General features: G+C 40.9%; 1 protein-coding gene across 1 annotated transcript in view; it reads left to right on the forward strand.

The window, feature by feature from the left end:
• MINPP1 (multiple inositol-polyphosphate phosphatase 1) overlaps positions 1 to 16,734 on the forward strand; it is a 49,304-nt gene that overhangs the window by 14,176 nt on the left and 18,394 nt on the right. Inside the window, exon 4 of the mRNA XM_023240327.2 lies at positions 3,002 to 3,135. Coding sequence (XP_023096095.1) covers positions 3,002 to 3,135 — 134 coding nt within the window. The remainder of the gene's footprint in view (positions 1 to 3,001; positions 3,136 to 16,734) is intronic.

The following is a 16,734-nucleotide window of genomic DNA, read 5'->3' on the forward strand; positions in this document are numbered from 1 at the left end:
TATTTCTGAGTTTCATGCCCTAGATCTGAACTTAACAAAACTCAAAACCAAATCTTGTAAACATGCTTCTGCTGTTAAAGTGTGACGTTTCTGGGGTCTGCGTTGAAGCTGTGGATGTCTGAGTGTGCCCTGAAAGTCTCTTACTTAGGCTGCTTGGAACCTGATGATCTCCCACCTTTGTGATAGCTCTGGAATTCAGCTTGTAACGCCCACAATATTCAGCAACAGACTCAAGGGGACCCCCAGATTCCTAGAGCTCTCTTCTGGGCAGCTTCCTCCTTTCTGATACTCCGCCCTGCTACTTCCAGCCCCTAAGAGTCTGTTCTCCCTCCTCTGCTCAGCAGGATTCTGTCTGACATTCCTTTCCCTGTGCCTCCGGGCACAAACCTGGGACAAATTGTAGGGTTTGCTGGGTTGGTTTCTCTTCTCTCAGTGATCACAGTTCAGTGCTGATTACTTAATGACTGAAAATATTTATTTTACATATTTTGTTTTTTGGTCCGGAGGACATGCTTGGTATCAGGTAGTCCATCCTGGCATATGGCATTTCTTTCCGTATGCTGTTGTATTTTGTTTGGTGATGTTTTATTTCAGATTCATTAAAGCCTGTTTGTAGTGAGGCTGGTTTATGGCAGTGGCCTCTCCCTTGTGGGTGGTACTACTGGCCTGGGCCCATTCTTTTTCCTTCGATGGGTTTAGAACGTGAGGGGGAATTTGTGTCTGTAGCAGTGACTAGGAGACACAGTGGAGGGCACAGGAATTGCAGTGCAGTGGTCCGGATTTTCTTTCCTCGCCCCTTTCCTTAGGGCTTTATTTGTTCAGGTTTGGGTACAGGCTTCTAGTAGCTTCCTAAAATGAGTTCGGAAGCTTTCCATCTTTCCCTGTACCTTGGAGTAATTTAAATATTAGGAACTAACCCTTCTTGAAGGTTTCGTAGAGCTCCTATTTAAAACCATATATACCTGGGGGCACCAGGGTGGCCCAGTCAGTTGGTTAAGCATCCAACTCTGGACTTCACCTCAGGTCAGGATCTCGTAGTTCGTGAGTTCAGGCCCTGTATCCCGCTCTGCGCTGACCGTGCAGAGCCTGCTTGGGATTCTGTCTCTCTCTTTGAAGATTAATAAGTAAACTTAACAAAAATTATTTAAAAAGAAAAGAAAACAAATATACCTGGTATGTTTTAGGTAGACCTTTGTCTCTATTTTGTATGATCAGATTTTTCTGAGTCAGTTTGGGTAATTTGTATTTTCCTAGAAAAACCACTTATTTCATTTACATTTTCAAATCTTTTTGAGATAAAGTTTCAATAGTGTGCATGTATGATTTTTTAAAAATCTTGGGGCGCCTGGGTGGCTCAGTCGGTTAAGCGGCCGACTTCGGCTCAGGTCACGATCTCGCGGTCCGTGAGTTCGAGCCCCGCGTCGGGCTCTGTGCTGACAGCTCAGAGCCTGGAGCCTGCTTCGGATTCTGTGTCTCCCTCTCTCTCTGCCCCTCCCCTGCTCATGCTCTGTCTCTCTCTGTCTCAAAAATAAATAAATGTTAAAAAAAAAAATTTTTTTTTAATCTTTAGTTATATCTCCTTTTTTATTTGACAGTTTTTGTTTTATTTTCTTGAATGGATTTGACAGAACTTTAATTCTTTTAATGTTAATTCCTTCCTTTTAAAAAAATGTTTACTTTGTCCCTTTTGCTAACTTCTTGATTTAATTGCCTTTTTAATATCTCTTTAGTTTTGTTTTTGGATTATGGCAATGACTTACCCTGGCTCTTGCTCTTAAAGTTACAATAAAACTACTACTAGTTTTCTCTGGGGGCTTTTTCAGAGAAGAATAACTTATAATTACTACAGAGGCTTCTCTTGTGTCTCTTTTAATTGCACGTTTTAGTTCTCTAGTTTTGGTGTTTATCTGATCAAATGATATGTGAGTGCAGAGTCTAACATTCAGAGAAAGCCTGCCTTAATCACCAATTCTAATCCAAGACCTCTCTCCATAGCGATCAGTCATTGCTGTCAGTTTGATATGGATCTTTTAACCCTTTTCTGTGTTGCTGTTGATAATCTATGTCATTCTTAGAACCATAAACAGCATAATGTATACATGTAGGTATGTATGTCTTGGTAATACAAGGTATTATACTGTATTATCATCCTCAACCTGCCCTTCTCATTCAGTACATCCTGGAGATCCTTCCACATCAGTGCATAAAGATCTACAATACAGAAGTTTTATAACCGCATAGTGTTCCATAGTATGTGTATACCCTAGTTTAGTCAACCATCTGCCTATTAATGAAATGTCAGTATTTCCAGGAATCTTTTTTCCATTCGATAAGCAGTGCTGGTGTTAAGACATTCTTACGCATTCTCTCTTGTGTTCCTCTGTGACTAAAACTTCCTAAGAAATGGAATTAAATGGGTCATAGAGATGTATGCTTTTATGGAGTTTGCCGACATGCCCTTTAGAACAACTATGCCAGTATACATTCCTTTTCTGTATTCTTGGTCAAATTTCATTACTAATTTTGCCGTACTGACACATGAACCAAAGTTAACTTGTCTTCTGTCTGGTTTCTATCTTCATAAAGTTCTTAAAAGTTCCTAATCTGCTGTTGGCGTCTTTCTGTGCTATAATAAATAACCTTCTATGTGTATCCTTTCTTCTTTTTTCTGTATATATATTTGCTATCACTTTAATTTTCGCAGAAAGGGGAAGTGAGCATGTCTTTAACCCTCTGTCCCGCGGTGTCCTGGGTGCTGGGTTATGGCATGAGTGCTCCTCACTTGCTCTCGCATGCCCTCCTCTACACTCCCACGGTTTGAGTTTTTGTGTCATCGTAAATCTGTATGTGTCATGGACTTAAAATGGCAAATATAAACTCGACATACTTTGTGTAGAATGGCAGTTAAACAACGTAATCTTTTCTGAGAATCACTGTTAAATCGGGGAATCTGTTAACGTTAAAAAAATGTAATAACGATTTTTGAAATTTTCATTTTTAGGTATTAGAATATTTAAATGATCTGAAGCAATATTGGAAAAGAGGATATGGGTACACTATTAATAGTCGGTCCAGCTGCACCCTGTTTCAGGATATCTTCCAACACTTGGACAAAGCAATTGAACAGAAACAAAGGTAAAAACTTAATTTTTTTTAATGCGTCTTCTTAAATGCTCAACTGAACGTCTGGAAAATGTTTTATAATGGGTGATTTCAAAAATAGTTTTGGGCCCCGTAGCTGTCTCTGTCGGTAGAGCATCCGACTTCGGCTCACATCATGATCTCACGATTCGTGGGTTTGAGCCCCGTGCTGGCCTCTGTGATCACAGCTCAGAACCTGGAGCCTGCTTCGGTTTCTGTGTCTCCCCCTCTCTATGTTCCGTCCCCCACCTGTGCTCTGTCTCTCTGTCTCTCAAAAATAAAGATTAAAAAAATTTTTTTAATAGGTTTTGCTTGTGTTTTTAAAAAATAATAACTAGACATACAAAAGAATGAGATGACATATGTGAGTTATGAGATATATACACCCTTTGTTCAACCCGAGATCTAGAACGTTACTAATAATTCGCATTTGCAGTGCTTCCCTTTTCCTGCCTCCTTGTGTTCCCTCTACTCCATGTCCCCTATAACCACTGTTCTGAATTTACTGTATATCAATGCTTTGTCTCTTTAAAAGTAGTTTTTATTGTAAATGTATGTGTGCAAACAATATGTTTGGTTTTGCTTAGAGTCATATGCCTGTTGTCTTCTGGGACTTCCCCGCCGCTCCCCACCCCCAGCATTACATTTATAGTGTTCATCATATTGTTACCTATACTATAAAGTCAGAAAATAAACAATTTTATGTGGCGCCTAGGTGACTCAGTCGGTTAAGCATCTGACTTTTGATTTCTGCTCAGGTCATGATCTCATGGTTTGTGGGTTCGAGCCCCACATCAGGCTCTGCAGTGACAGCACAAAGCCTGCTTGGGATCCTCTTTCTCCCTTGCGTGTGTGTATGCGTTCTCTCTCTCTCTCTCTCTCTCTCTCTCTCTCTCTCTCTCTCTCAAAATAAATAAACTTAAAAAAATAAACATTTTTACTATAGTACAAGATTCAGTGATATGTGATATTCAGTAACTAAATACCACAGTTTATGCTCTTTTTTGTCAGTGGACATTGGTAGTTTCTATTTTTTGCTGTTATGAAATAGTGTAATTAATTGTACATGGCTTGTGGTAGGAATTGCAAAATGTTTTTGCGTAAGACTCTCTCATGGAAAATCTTTTGTTAATCATACTTTTCAAGTTTTTTTTTTAAAACTTCTCATAATTTAAACCTGATAGAGTCTAAACCCCATTTTATTTGACAAATATGCTTCCATGAAAGCTTATACATTCATAATTAGAGACAAAAATGCTATAAAGATGGAGACAGAAAGATGGAAGATTGTGTGTTTGATTGTGTTTGCAATATTAAGTTTTTCATATATACATGTAGAGAGAGAATTTGTGTGTGTGTGTGTGTGTGTGTGTAGCTCCAGTTCATGAAGTTTTCTTGGGTTTGATGGGAGTTAGGGAGAAAACTCAATTGAGTATTTAGTTTCTGCTACCAAATGATTTTTGTGGGGCAAAATAGTCAAGGCAAGTTCTATCTTTGAGGTAAGCATGAACTTTTTCCTACTTAGTTTTATGAGTGGTTTATAACCCATAGACTTCATAAGATAACGGATCTTTTCTATTTGTTCATTGTTTCTGTCTCATTGTTGAACGTGTTTTGGGAAACTTGAAATTGTGTCAGAAAGATTCTTGAATAACTTTTTGTAAGATTTGCTATTATAATTTGATGCCAGATTTTAAGGTTAAGTTTATCTTCATGTTTCTTTTTTTTTTATTTTGTTTTTTAAATTTTTTTTTCAATGTTTTTATTTATTTTTGGGACAGAGAGAGACAGAGCATGAACGGGGGAGGGGCAGAGAGAGAGGGAGACACAGAATCGGAAACAGGCTCCAGGCTCCTAGCCATCAGCCCAGAGCCTGATGCGGGGCTCGAACTCACGGACCGCGAGATCGTGACCTGAGCCGAAGTCAGACGCTTAACCGACTGCGCCACCCAGGCGCCCCTATCTTCATGTTTCAAAATGAATATTACATTACAGAGTGAATTAAAGATGACCCAGATAAATGAAGATATATACTATCTTTATGGATTGGAAGATAGATTGATCATTTGTAGACTGAATGCAATCCCTATCACACTCCGTAGGTCTCTTTGTAGAAATTGAGAGGCTTATTCTAAAATTTATACAGAAATGCAAAGAAGCTTAAGGAGCTAAAACAATTTTGAGAGAAAAAAAACAATAAAAACTTAAAAATATTTCACTTCAAAACTGACTATAAATCTATAGCCATAGACAAAAAGACCAATGGAATAGAATCAAGTCAATAAATAAACTCATAAATAAACCCTTATATGGTCAATTTGCAACAAAGATGCCAAGGTCATGCATTGGAAAAAAGGATAGTCTTCAGCAGTTGGTGCTGGAACAGTTGGATAACCATGTGTTTAAAATGACACTTAGGCCCTTACTTCACACTATACAAGAGATAAAACTGTGAAACTCCTAGAAGAAAACATGGAAGTGAATCTTTGTGATCTTGGATTAGGTCAGTATTTCATAGCTAAAAAGCCCGAAAGCTCAGTCTACAGCAAAATTGATAAAATGGACCTCCTCAAAATTAAAAATTTTTGTGCTTCTTGGGGTGCCTGGGTGGCTCAGTTGGTTGAGCATCCGACTTCGGCTCAGGTCATGATCTCACGGTTGACGAGTTCAAGCCCTGCGTCGGGCTGTGTGCTAATAGCTCAGAGCCTGGAGCCTGCTTCGGACTCTGTGTCTCCCTCTCTCTGCCCCTCCCCAGCTCATGTTCCATCTCTCTCTGTCTCAAAAATAAACATTAAAAATTTTTTTTTAAATGTTTATGCTTCTAAAAATACTATTTGCAAAATGAGAAGATAAGCTATAGACTTGGAGAAAATATTTGCAAAATATACATATATGTTTAAGGATTTGAATCCAGAATACATAGAGATGTTACCTCCCAATAAGGAGACAAACTAATTTTTAAAAAGAGCATAAGATTTGAATGGACAGTTAAGAAGATATGTGGATGGCAAATAAGTACAAGAAAAGATGCTTTTAACATCATTAGATGTTTGGGGCGCCTGGGTGGCGCAGTCGGTTAAGCGTCCGGCTTCAGCCAGGTCACGATCTCGCGGACCGGGAGTTCGAGCCCCGCGTCAGGCTCTGGGCTGATGGCTCAGAACCTGGAGCCTGTTTTCGATTCTGTGTCTCCCTCTCTCTGTCTGCCCCTCCCCCGTTCATGCTCTGTCTCTCTCTGTCCCAAAAATAAATAAACGTTGAAAAAAAAAAAAAAATCATTGGATGTTAAAACCACAGTGAAATACCACCAGTATATTCCCAAAATGGTTTTGAAATGATTTGGAAAAAAAAAAAAAAAAAAAAAAAAAATATATATATATATATATATATATATATATATATATATATGTCTCTTCCCCAAGTCCTTGACATAGGGCTCCTGAAACCCGTGGAATTTCCTGGGTGATAGGCGTATCTTTTGTTCTAATGAGGCAACTTTGGGTGGCACCCTGGACAGCTCCAGGATGAGCCTTGAAAGACCAAGCCTTGAGTAAGAAGAAGCTTGCAATTTTCAGCCCTGAGCCCCATTCTCTTGAGAAGGAAGGAGGATTGGAAATGGAGTTAATGATGAATCATGCTTGTGCGATGAAGATGTCATAAAAATCCAAAAAAACGTTTGTGGTTTCGGGAGCTCCTGGGTTGATGAACAAGTAGATGTGCCGAGAGAGTGAACTATTATGTAGTCCATGCCTCAAGAGGGCGTGGAAGCTCCATGCCCCATCCCACAAACCTGGCCCTACCCATTGCTTCCATGTGGACACTCACCTGTATCCTTTATCGTATCCTTTTGTAATAAACTGGTAATGTGTTTTCCTGAGTTTTGTGAGCTCTGGCAAGTTAATAAACCTACAAATCCTTTGATTTGTAGCCCAGTTGGATAGAAGTTGTGTGTAACCTGGGACTAACACTCATACTTGCAGTTGGTGCCTGGAAGGAGGGGAGGAGCAGTCTCGTGGGACCGAGTCCTGAGTGGAATCTGACACTGGCTCCAGGTACACGGTGTCAGAGTTGAGTTAAATTGTAGGATACCCGGCTGTTATCACAGAATCGCTGGGTGTGGGGAAAAAGCCCCACATGTTTGGTATCAGAAGTGGTAGGAGTATGTAGTGTGAGAGTAGAGGAGAAACACAGGAGGGGAAGCCCGGGTGTTTTTCATACTCACTGGCTAAAATTTAAGTTAAAAAGAAAAAAGACTGTCCTAAATGTTGGCAAGATGTGTAGGAACTAGAAGCTTTACACATTGCCAGTGGGAATGTAAAATTTAACACAGCCACTTGGGAAAAGTTTGGCGGCTTCTTAAAAAGTTAAACATAAATCTACCATGATTTAGCAAATTTAGTCCAAAAGTACCCAATAGAAATGAAAATACATGTCTGCACAGACTTTTATGTGACTGTTTATTGAAGTATTTTTCATAGTAGGTAAAAACTGTAAACAATTCCTTTGTCTACCAGCTGATAAATGAGTAAATGCAGGTCTTATGCCCGTGTGATGGAATACTACTCAGCAATGAAAAGGAATGAATTACTGACAGATGCAGCAAAATGAATGGCTTCTAAGATATGATGCTAACTGAAAGAAGCCTGTTGGAAAAAGGAGGGGGAAAGAATGAAATAGTCTTTTGGTAAAAGTGGAAATAATTTTTAATGAATTTAGCAACTCAGAAAAATGGAATCTTTCCTTAGAAGTTTTGACAAGATGACTCCAAAATGCTTATGACATGTAATTGCTTGAAATGTGTTTTAATTATCAGTTCGCCTCCCTGCCTTGATAAAATACACTAAAATAATTGAGGAGTCAAAACAAAAAATCAGGGCTCTTGCAGTTCCATGAGATCATCTGGATTACTATAGACAGGACAAGCCGGTTTTTGTTTTAAATAGTTTTGTTTTTTAGAGCCCATTTTGGTTCACAGCAAGATTGAGCGGAAGCTAAAGAGACTTCCCAACATTCCCTTCCCCATAGCCGTCCCTACTATCACAATCGCCTGCCAGAGTTACTTTTTAAAAACAGGTTTGAGAAATAGTTTCTATATCGTGTAGTTCATCCATTTACATTTACATCCAGTTCTGTGGCTTTTAGTATATTCAAGAGTTGTGCAGCCATCACCACTGTTTAATTTTAGATCATTTTCACTACCTGAGAGAGAAACCATATGCCCATTAGCAGTCTCTCCCCATTTACCCAAACGCTCTGAGCAGCAGGCAGCCCCTAATCTACTTTCTTTCTCTATGGATTCGGGTTTTCTGGACATTTCATATAAGTGGAATCATGTAGTATGTGGTTCTTTGTGACTGGCTTCTTTGGCTTAGCGTAACGTTCTCAGGTTCATCCGTGTTGTAGCATGTGTCAGTATTTCATTCTTTTTATGGCTGAATAGTATTCTGTCGTATGAATATACCATATTTTGTTCATTAATTGATATCTGGGTCCTATCCACATTTTTGCTCTCGTGCATCATGCTTCCGTGAGCATTTGCATACAGACTTTTGTGTGGTCCCGTTTTCATTTGGCTCGGGTATATGCCCAGAATGGAATTTCTAGGGAGTCATGAAGTTTGACTCTCGGGAGTTGTTAAAGAGTATTGAAACTGTAGCGATGTAGGCAATCTCTGACATGTGCTGGTTCCTGGATGTGATCTATAGACAAAGCGTTCCAAGTTGAGGTTGCCCTGTTTACAGTGATCCAGATGACCTGCTGGGAGGTTTTCCTTGTTTTGTTTTTATCTTAAAGTGAAATTCCAGTTTTTAGCTTATTTTCTTACAATTTGTTTATCTTACCCACAGATGAAATACAGACGGAAAAATGGAACTAATTGAGGAATCATTACGTTAGGTAGTAGCCAACTCTGTCCTCAGAAGCTAATGAGGCTAATTGTCGTGCATGGCTCCTGGGATCAGGTGCGGTAATACAGAGGCAGTGTGATGCTGTAGGCAGGTACTTGGATTTCGTGTGAGTCCTGATTCTGCTTTATTGATGTTGCAGATTCCTCACTTCTGAAAGGGGGCTGCGTCTGCTAACTGACAGGGTTGTTGTGATAATGAAATGAGATAATGTCTTCAAAGCACTTAGTATAATATGATGTTTCCATCAGCAAGATGAAGGAATCCTTACCCTCTTTTGGATGATTACTCCTTTATTTGTGGAGTTGTGAATTATTTGTGAATTAAAACACCTATGACACATGCCAGGCAGTGTTTCAGGACCAGCAAACAATGATGAGTAAGACAGACTCATTGCACTTGTGACTTACAATCTAGAAAAAATAGAAATGTGTATCAAATTCACAGGTTAATGGTGTAACTGTTCATGTGAGATTGTGAAACAGTATAAACAGTCAAAGGAAGGAGAGTTTGAGCTTGTATGACAGCTGATCATGTTGGCCACTGCCTCCTTTTCTATCTGAGGAAGGAGAGACAGCAGTAATTGTGAAGAAACTGGCAGGTGCTTCTCAGGGACCGGTTATCTCTATACTAAAAGACTGATCAGAGTTTTAAAAAGTATTTACGTAGCTGAATCAAGATTAAATTGTCTTGCCAAAATTACCTTGATTCCAAAACCAGACAAAGACCCCACCAAAAAGGAGAATTATAGACCAGTTTGTCTGATGAACATGGATGCAAAAGTCCTCAGCAAGATACTAGCCAATCGGATCCAATGATGCCTTAAAAGAATTATTCACCACGATCAAGTGGGATTTATACCTGGGATGCAGGGCTGGTTCAATATCCGCAAAACAACCAATGCGATTCATCACATCAATAAAAGAAAGGACAAGAACCACATGATCCTCTCAATAGATGCAGAGAAAGCACTTGAAAAAATACAGCATCCTTTCTTCATAAAAACCCTCAAGAAAGTAGGGATAGAAGGATCATACCTCAACGAAAGACCCACTGCTGATATATCCTCAATGGGGAAAAACTGAGAGCCTTCCCTCTAAGGTCAGGACAGGGATGTCCTCTCTAACCACTGTTAACTCAACAGACTGTTGGAAGTCCTAGCCTCAGCAATCAGACAACACAAAGAAATAAAAGGCATCCAAATCAGCAAGGAGGAAGTCAAACTTTCACCCTTCACAGATGACATGATTCTCTATTTGGAAAACCCAAAAGATTCCACCAAAAAACTGCTAGAACTAATCCATGAATTCAGCAAAGTCACAGGATATAAAATCAATGCACAGAAATCAGTTGCATTTCTATACATCAATAGCGAAGCAGCAGAAAGTGAAATCAAGGAATTGATCTTGTTTACAATTGCACCAAAAATCATTAAATACCTAGCTAGGACTAACCCTAATCATAGATGTAAAAGATCTATATGTTGAAAACTATAGAAAACTTATGAAGGAATTGAAGAAGACACAAAGAAATGGAAAACAATTCCATGCTCATGGATTGGAAGAATAAATATTGTTAAAATGTCAATACTACCCAAAACAATCTACACATTCAATGCAATCCCAATCAAAATTGCACCAGCATTCTTAAAGCCAGACAAACAGTCCTAAAATTTGTATGGAACCACAAAAGACCCCAAATAGCCAAAGTAATATTGAAAAAGAAAACCAGGGGCGCCTGGGTGGCGCAGTCAGTTAAGCGTCCGACTTCAGCCAGGTCACGATCTCGCGGTCCGTGAGTTCGAGCCCCGCGTCGGGCTCTGGGCTGATGGCTCAGAGCCTGGAGCCTGTTTCCGATTCTGTGTCTCCCTCTCTCTCTGCCCCTCCCCCGTTCATGCTCTGTCTCTCTCTGTCCCCCCCAAAAAAATAAACATTGAAAAAAAGAAAAAGAAAACCAAAGCAGGAGGCATCACAATCCCAGACTTTAGCCTCTACTACAACACTGTAATCATCAAAACAATATGGTACTGGCATAAAACAGACACATAGACCAATGGAATAGAATAGAGAACCCAGAATTGGACCCACAAATGTATGGCCAACTCATCTTTGACAAAGCAGGAAAGAGTATCCAATGGAAAAAAGTCTCTTTAACAAATGGTGCTGGGAGAAATGGACAGCAATATGTAGAAGAATGAAACTAGACCACTTTTCTTACACCACAAAAATAAACTCAAAATGGATGAAAGACCTAAATGTAAGACAGGAAACCATCAAAACCCTAGAGGAGAAAGCAGGCAACAACCTCTTTGACCTCAGCCGCAGCAATTTCTTACTCAACATGCCTCCAGAGGCAAGGGAAACAAAAGCAAAAAATGAACTATTGAGACCTCATCAAAATAAAAAGCTTCAGCACAGCAAAGGAAACAATCAGCAAAACTAGAAGGCAACCGATGGAATAGGAGGAGATATTTGCAAATGACATACCAGATAAAGGGTTAGTATCCAAAATCTATAAAGAACTTATCAAACTCAGCACCCAAAAACCAAATAATCCAGTGAAGAAATAGGCAAAAGACATGAAGAGACACTTTTCTAAAGAAGACATCCAGATGGTATGCAGACCCATGAAAAATGCTCAACGTCACTCATCATCAGGGAAATACAAATTCAAACCACAATAAGATACCACCTCACACCTGACAGAATGGCTAACGTTAACAACTCAGGCAACAACAGATGTTGGCAAGGATTCGGAGAAAGAGGATCTCTTTTGTACTGTTTGTGGGAATACCAACTGGGGCAGCCACTCTGGAAAACAGTATGAAGTTTCCTCAAAAAATTAAAAATAGAACTACCCTATGACCCAGCAATTGCACTACTGGGTATTTATGCAAAGGGTACAGGAGTGCTGTTTCGAAGGGGCACATGCACCCCCATATTTATAGCAGCACTATCGACAATAGCCAAAGTATGAAAAGAGCCCAAAAGTCCATCGACGGATGAATGAATGAAGAAGATGTAGTGTGTGTGTGTGTGTGTGTGTGTGTGTGTGTGTGTGATGGAGTATTACTTGACAATCAAAAAGAATGAAATTCTGCTGTTTGCAACAATGTGGAGTGTATTATGCTAAGTGAAATTAGAGAAAAACAAATATATGACTTCACTCACATATGGAATTTAAGATACAAAACAGATAAACATAAGGGAAGGGAAACTATAAAAACAGGGAGGGAGACAAAACATAAGAGACTCTTAAATATAAAGAACCAGCTGAGGGTTGCTGGAGGGGTTGTGGGTGGGGGGGATGGGCTAAGTGGGCAAGGGACATTAAGGAGGAGCTGAGACATTAAGGGATGGGCTAAGTGGGCAAGGGACATTAAGGAGGAGCTTGCTGAGATGAGCGCTAGGTGTTACATGTAGGGGATAAATCACTGGAATCGAATCCTGATTCGACTATATGCTCACTAACTTGGATGTAAATTTAAAAAAAATTTTTTTAAATAAAAATTTTAAAAAACAGCTAAAAAAATTAAATCTTCTTAAATAGAGGGAAGAAGGTATATTTAGAGACTTCTATCATATTTCTGTCCAAAAAAGCAAATTGATAGGATTTTAGGAGCAGTGCTACATTTAAGAATACTTCCAAAGAAAACCAACATATGCTCAGCAAAGAGAATAATAGCGTTTTAAAAAATTAATAGATTTTGTGTCTTAGAGCAATTTTAAGTTCACACCAGTTTGGAGTGGGAATTCTAGAGTTCCCAACTACCTTCCCCTCCACATACACAGCCTCCCTCAACATTAATATCACACACACAGTGGTAGGATAAGACTTCAGTAGATTTTTCTGACCCATTCTATCAGAACATTAACCTTTTTTCTTTGCGACTCTTAAAATCTTTTGTGTATTTGTGTTTAGAGTCTGTGTGTGGGTTTATGAGCAGTATTTTGTCATCCTGTTGTCTGAGGGAGATGTCTCTCACTTCATGGTGGAGCCCCCAGGCTACGTTTGCGTTCCGTAGGCAGGCTGTTCCCTCTTTATGCTCATGGTCAATCAGAGATCGGCTTCTGAGTTTATGAATACTTCTTCAACGTAATTTTAGGAGCCTGGTTTTACTTCACAGAAAAACTGGAGATTACAAACAATGTTAATTGGCGAGGGTCCGCATTTTGGCTGCGTATAGCTGCCCTTCAAGCTCAGGGTCCTTTACTCTTATTAGGATCTTGATTTTTATTTTCCTCCTTGAACCATCACCACAGTGATGGGATTAAAGTTAAAACCAGTACATTCACTGTTTAAGCAAATTTAAGCAGCTTTTGCCTTTTAAGCAGCTGTGATTAGAAAAGCAGATTGCGGAGGGGTGCCTGGGTGACTCAGTTAGGTGTCCTCTGTTGGCTCAGGTCATGATCTCATGGTTGGTGAGTTCGAGCCCCATATCAGGCTCTGTGCTGACAGCTCAGCGCCTGGAGCCTGCTTCAGATTCTGTGTCTCTCTTTCTCTCTGTCCTTCCCCTGCTCTCTTTTGCTCTGTCTCTCTCTCTCTCTGTCTCTCTCTAGAGCTCTCTCTCTCTCAAACATTAAAAAAATTAAAAAAAAAAAAAAAGACGGATTTACTAAAGGGATGAGACTATATGGATTTTATTCTACTGTACCCATTCCCCATTATCTCTGTTGATATATTTTTATCTTTTTAGATCGGGGTAATTCAATAAGTCACTTCTTTTTTAAAATAAGGTTTATATTCTGGACTGTAATTGCTTAGCCTCATGAGAGCTTTCATTTCATCATGGATCATCTCAGACGCTGAAATTGACTGCTGTCAATATTTGTTACTATCATTAAACTTACTAACTTTGTCTACTTTTTCACTGACTCTCAAATCTTGATATTTTCAGATTTTGCCGGTGAACAAGGGTATGGCTTTTTAACGTTGTGTAGTTCCATATTTTAACATAAGATGGCAGCATTGAAATTCACGTGGCAACAAGTGATTTTATTTTTTATTTAGTTTTTATAATTTTTTAAAGTTTATTCATTTATTATTTCCGAGAGAGGGAGAGCCCACACAAGTGGGGGAGGGGTAGACACACACACACACACACACACACACACACACACACACACAGAATCCAACGCAGGCTCCAGGCTCTGAGCTGTCAGCACAGAGCCCAACTTGGGGCTTGAACTCAACAACCGTGAGATCATGACCTGAGCTGAAGTCGGACACTTAACCGACTGGCCCACCCCGGTGTCCCAACGGGTGATTTTAAATAGCTGTTTGGGTCATCTGGCCCGTGGGAATTAGGGAGGGGGGGGCTTGTCTTTTAAAGTTCTTGGAAATGTGTGCAGATTCCAAGTCCTCAGGACGTGTGTGCCGGTCTTTTTGCTCCCTTTCTACAGTCAGGGTTCCATGGAGTCCAGGTGGATGTTCCAGCAAACCCTGGGAGTGCTGCCTGTCGAAAGAAACTGGCTAAATAAAGATTAAAATGTAACTAGTCTGGCTGTGCCAATGTCCATCTGGTTTTGGGAAAAACTTTTGGACTCTCCGTAGAGCATAGGTGTGTGGTGTCTGGAACTTTATCTCGGTGTCCGCTCCTCGGTGCCTAGAACGAGCACGGGGCACATACAGTTGATGGTCGGTACGCGTCACAGGAGTGTCTGCAGTCCTCTCTTTCTCTCCCGTCCGTTGTCCCTCTTTTAGTCCGTGGTTCCGTCATGCAGGCGTCCCAGCCGCAAACTGCCTCATTCCGGACTCTGCCTCCCTCACCTTCTACCTCTACTCACCGTGTTGCGTTCTGTATTTGTCGTTTTGTGGGGTTTTTTGGTTTTGCTTCCAGATTTAGATCTGTTCCTTCCACGTTTTTTACCCCACCGCTCTGGCCTCAGCGTCCGCCCGCCTGACTCCCGTGTATTATGCAGGCGGTAGAGGGTGTACATCTAAGTTACTGTCTCAGGGAGCTCATGTCCTAGTTTGGAGGATATTTATATAACAGCACTGAAACCGGTTTTTAAAAAAGTGCTCAAGGAGAATGAATTTGAACTTTGGAATTTGGTAAAGGCTTTATGGGATGAGTCCTTGAGGTTGGTCACTGAAGACTTCTTTCAGTAACCTCAGTGTATCCACCCTTAATACTCGTTTTAATTTCTTTAAAAGGTTTTATTGACCTATCATTGATGTAAAGTTAAGTGGTACATATTTAAAGTGTACAATTTGCTGAGTTTTTACATACGTACATATACATGAAACCGTCAGCGAAAGCAAGATAACGGAATATCCATCCTGTGCAAAGATTTCTTTGTGACTCTTTCCACCTGCCCCATCCCCAGGCCAGCCGCTGATCTGTTTTCTGTCACTCTAGATTAACCTATTTTTTCTAGATTTTAGATAATGGAACCATCTACTATATACATTTTTTGATTTGACTTCTTCTAGCATAATGGTTAGGAGATTCACCCATGTTGTTAGGGGTTGTTGGGCAGTCAGTCCTTTTTAAAGCTGAATGGTATTCCATCATACGGACACACGCCAGTTCGCTGATCCATTCCCCCTGCGGTGGATGTTAGGTGGTTTCCCATTCAAGGCTATTCCACGTGAAGCTGCTGTGAACTTTCGGTTGTCCTGCTGTGGACCTGTGCCTTCTTTCCTGCCGGGTGACACCTAGTCAGAGAATAGCTGAGTCCCCTGTCGGTGAATGTTTCCCCTTCTTGAGAATCGGCCAAACTCTTCCCGTCCGCGGGTGAGAGCTGACTTACTCTACATTCTGGCTGACGCTTGGTGTGGTAGGTCTTTGTAATTTGAGCAGTTCTGATGGGCACATAGCTCCTCACTGTAGTGTTAGTTTGCATTTCCCTAAAGACCGTTGACGTGCACCGCCCTTCCAGGTGCTCATTTACCACCCTAGTGTAATCTGCCGAAGTGTCTTCCCATCTTTTGCCGTTTTGTAAGCGGGTTGTTTCTCATCTTTTATCGTTGTCAGAGTTCTTTGTACATATTCTGGGTACAGGTCCTTTCTCAGATTTATGCCCTACAGATATATTCTCCTAGTCTGGGGTTTGCCTTTTTGTTTTTGTAAAAATGTCCTTTTTGGGCTGATGGTGCCCCGCTATGGAGGCAGGTGCCCCCGAGCGTGTGTTTGGTCCCTGTACGTTGGGAGGTTTTCCTAGTCTGCATTATGAGAAACAGACTACTCCTGGCCCTGGGTTAGCTTTGGGAATGGTTTCACCTGTTCCTTCCCAGTGTTTTTCCCTGGATTTGGATGGTTTTCTCAAGTGTGTGCGGATCGGTGCCAGCTGCAACCTCGAGGTGTGGTCCCCTGCCGGTCTCTCTTCTCTGGAACTCGGTCCTGTGAATTCCAGCCAGTGTGGCCTCCCTGAGCTCTGGGTCCTGTCTCATCCACACGGGAAGGCGGTCACGCTCCGCCCGGGCTCCCCTTCCCCGTGCTGCTGCCTGGAAACCCTGGGCGGTGAACTGGGGGAGCCACTTAGCTTTTCTCGCTCCTCCTCTGCCTCGTGCTGAGCGCCTCAGAACCACCGCCCCATGTAGGTTTTCAGGCTTCGGGTAAATCTGGTCCCTGTCGCCCTGTCTTGGCTGAAAGCGGGTTATTTCGGTTGTATTTTTGCCTGAGAAAAAACTTTATGCTCAGGCCGTACATTTGTACTAAGCTCTCAGTCAAACTGATGCTTCCCCAGAT

The sequence above is a fragment of the Felis catus genome, chromosome D2 (assembly GCF_018350175.1).
Source record: "Felis catus isolate Fca126 chromosome D2, F.catus_Fca126_mat1.0, whole genome shotgun sequence".
Classification (NCBI taxonomy): Eukaryota; Metazoa; Chordata; class Mammalia; order Carnivora; family Felidae; genus Felis; species Felis catus.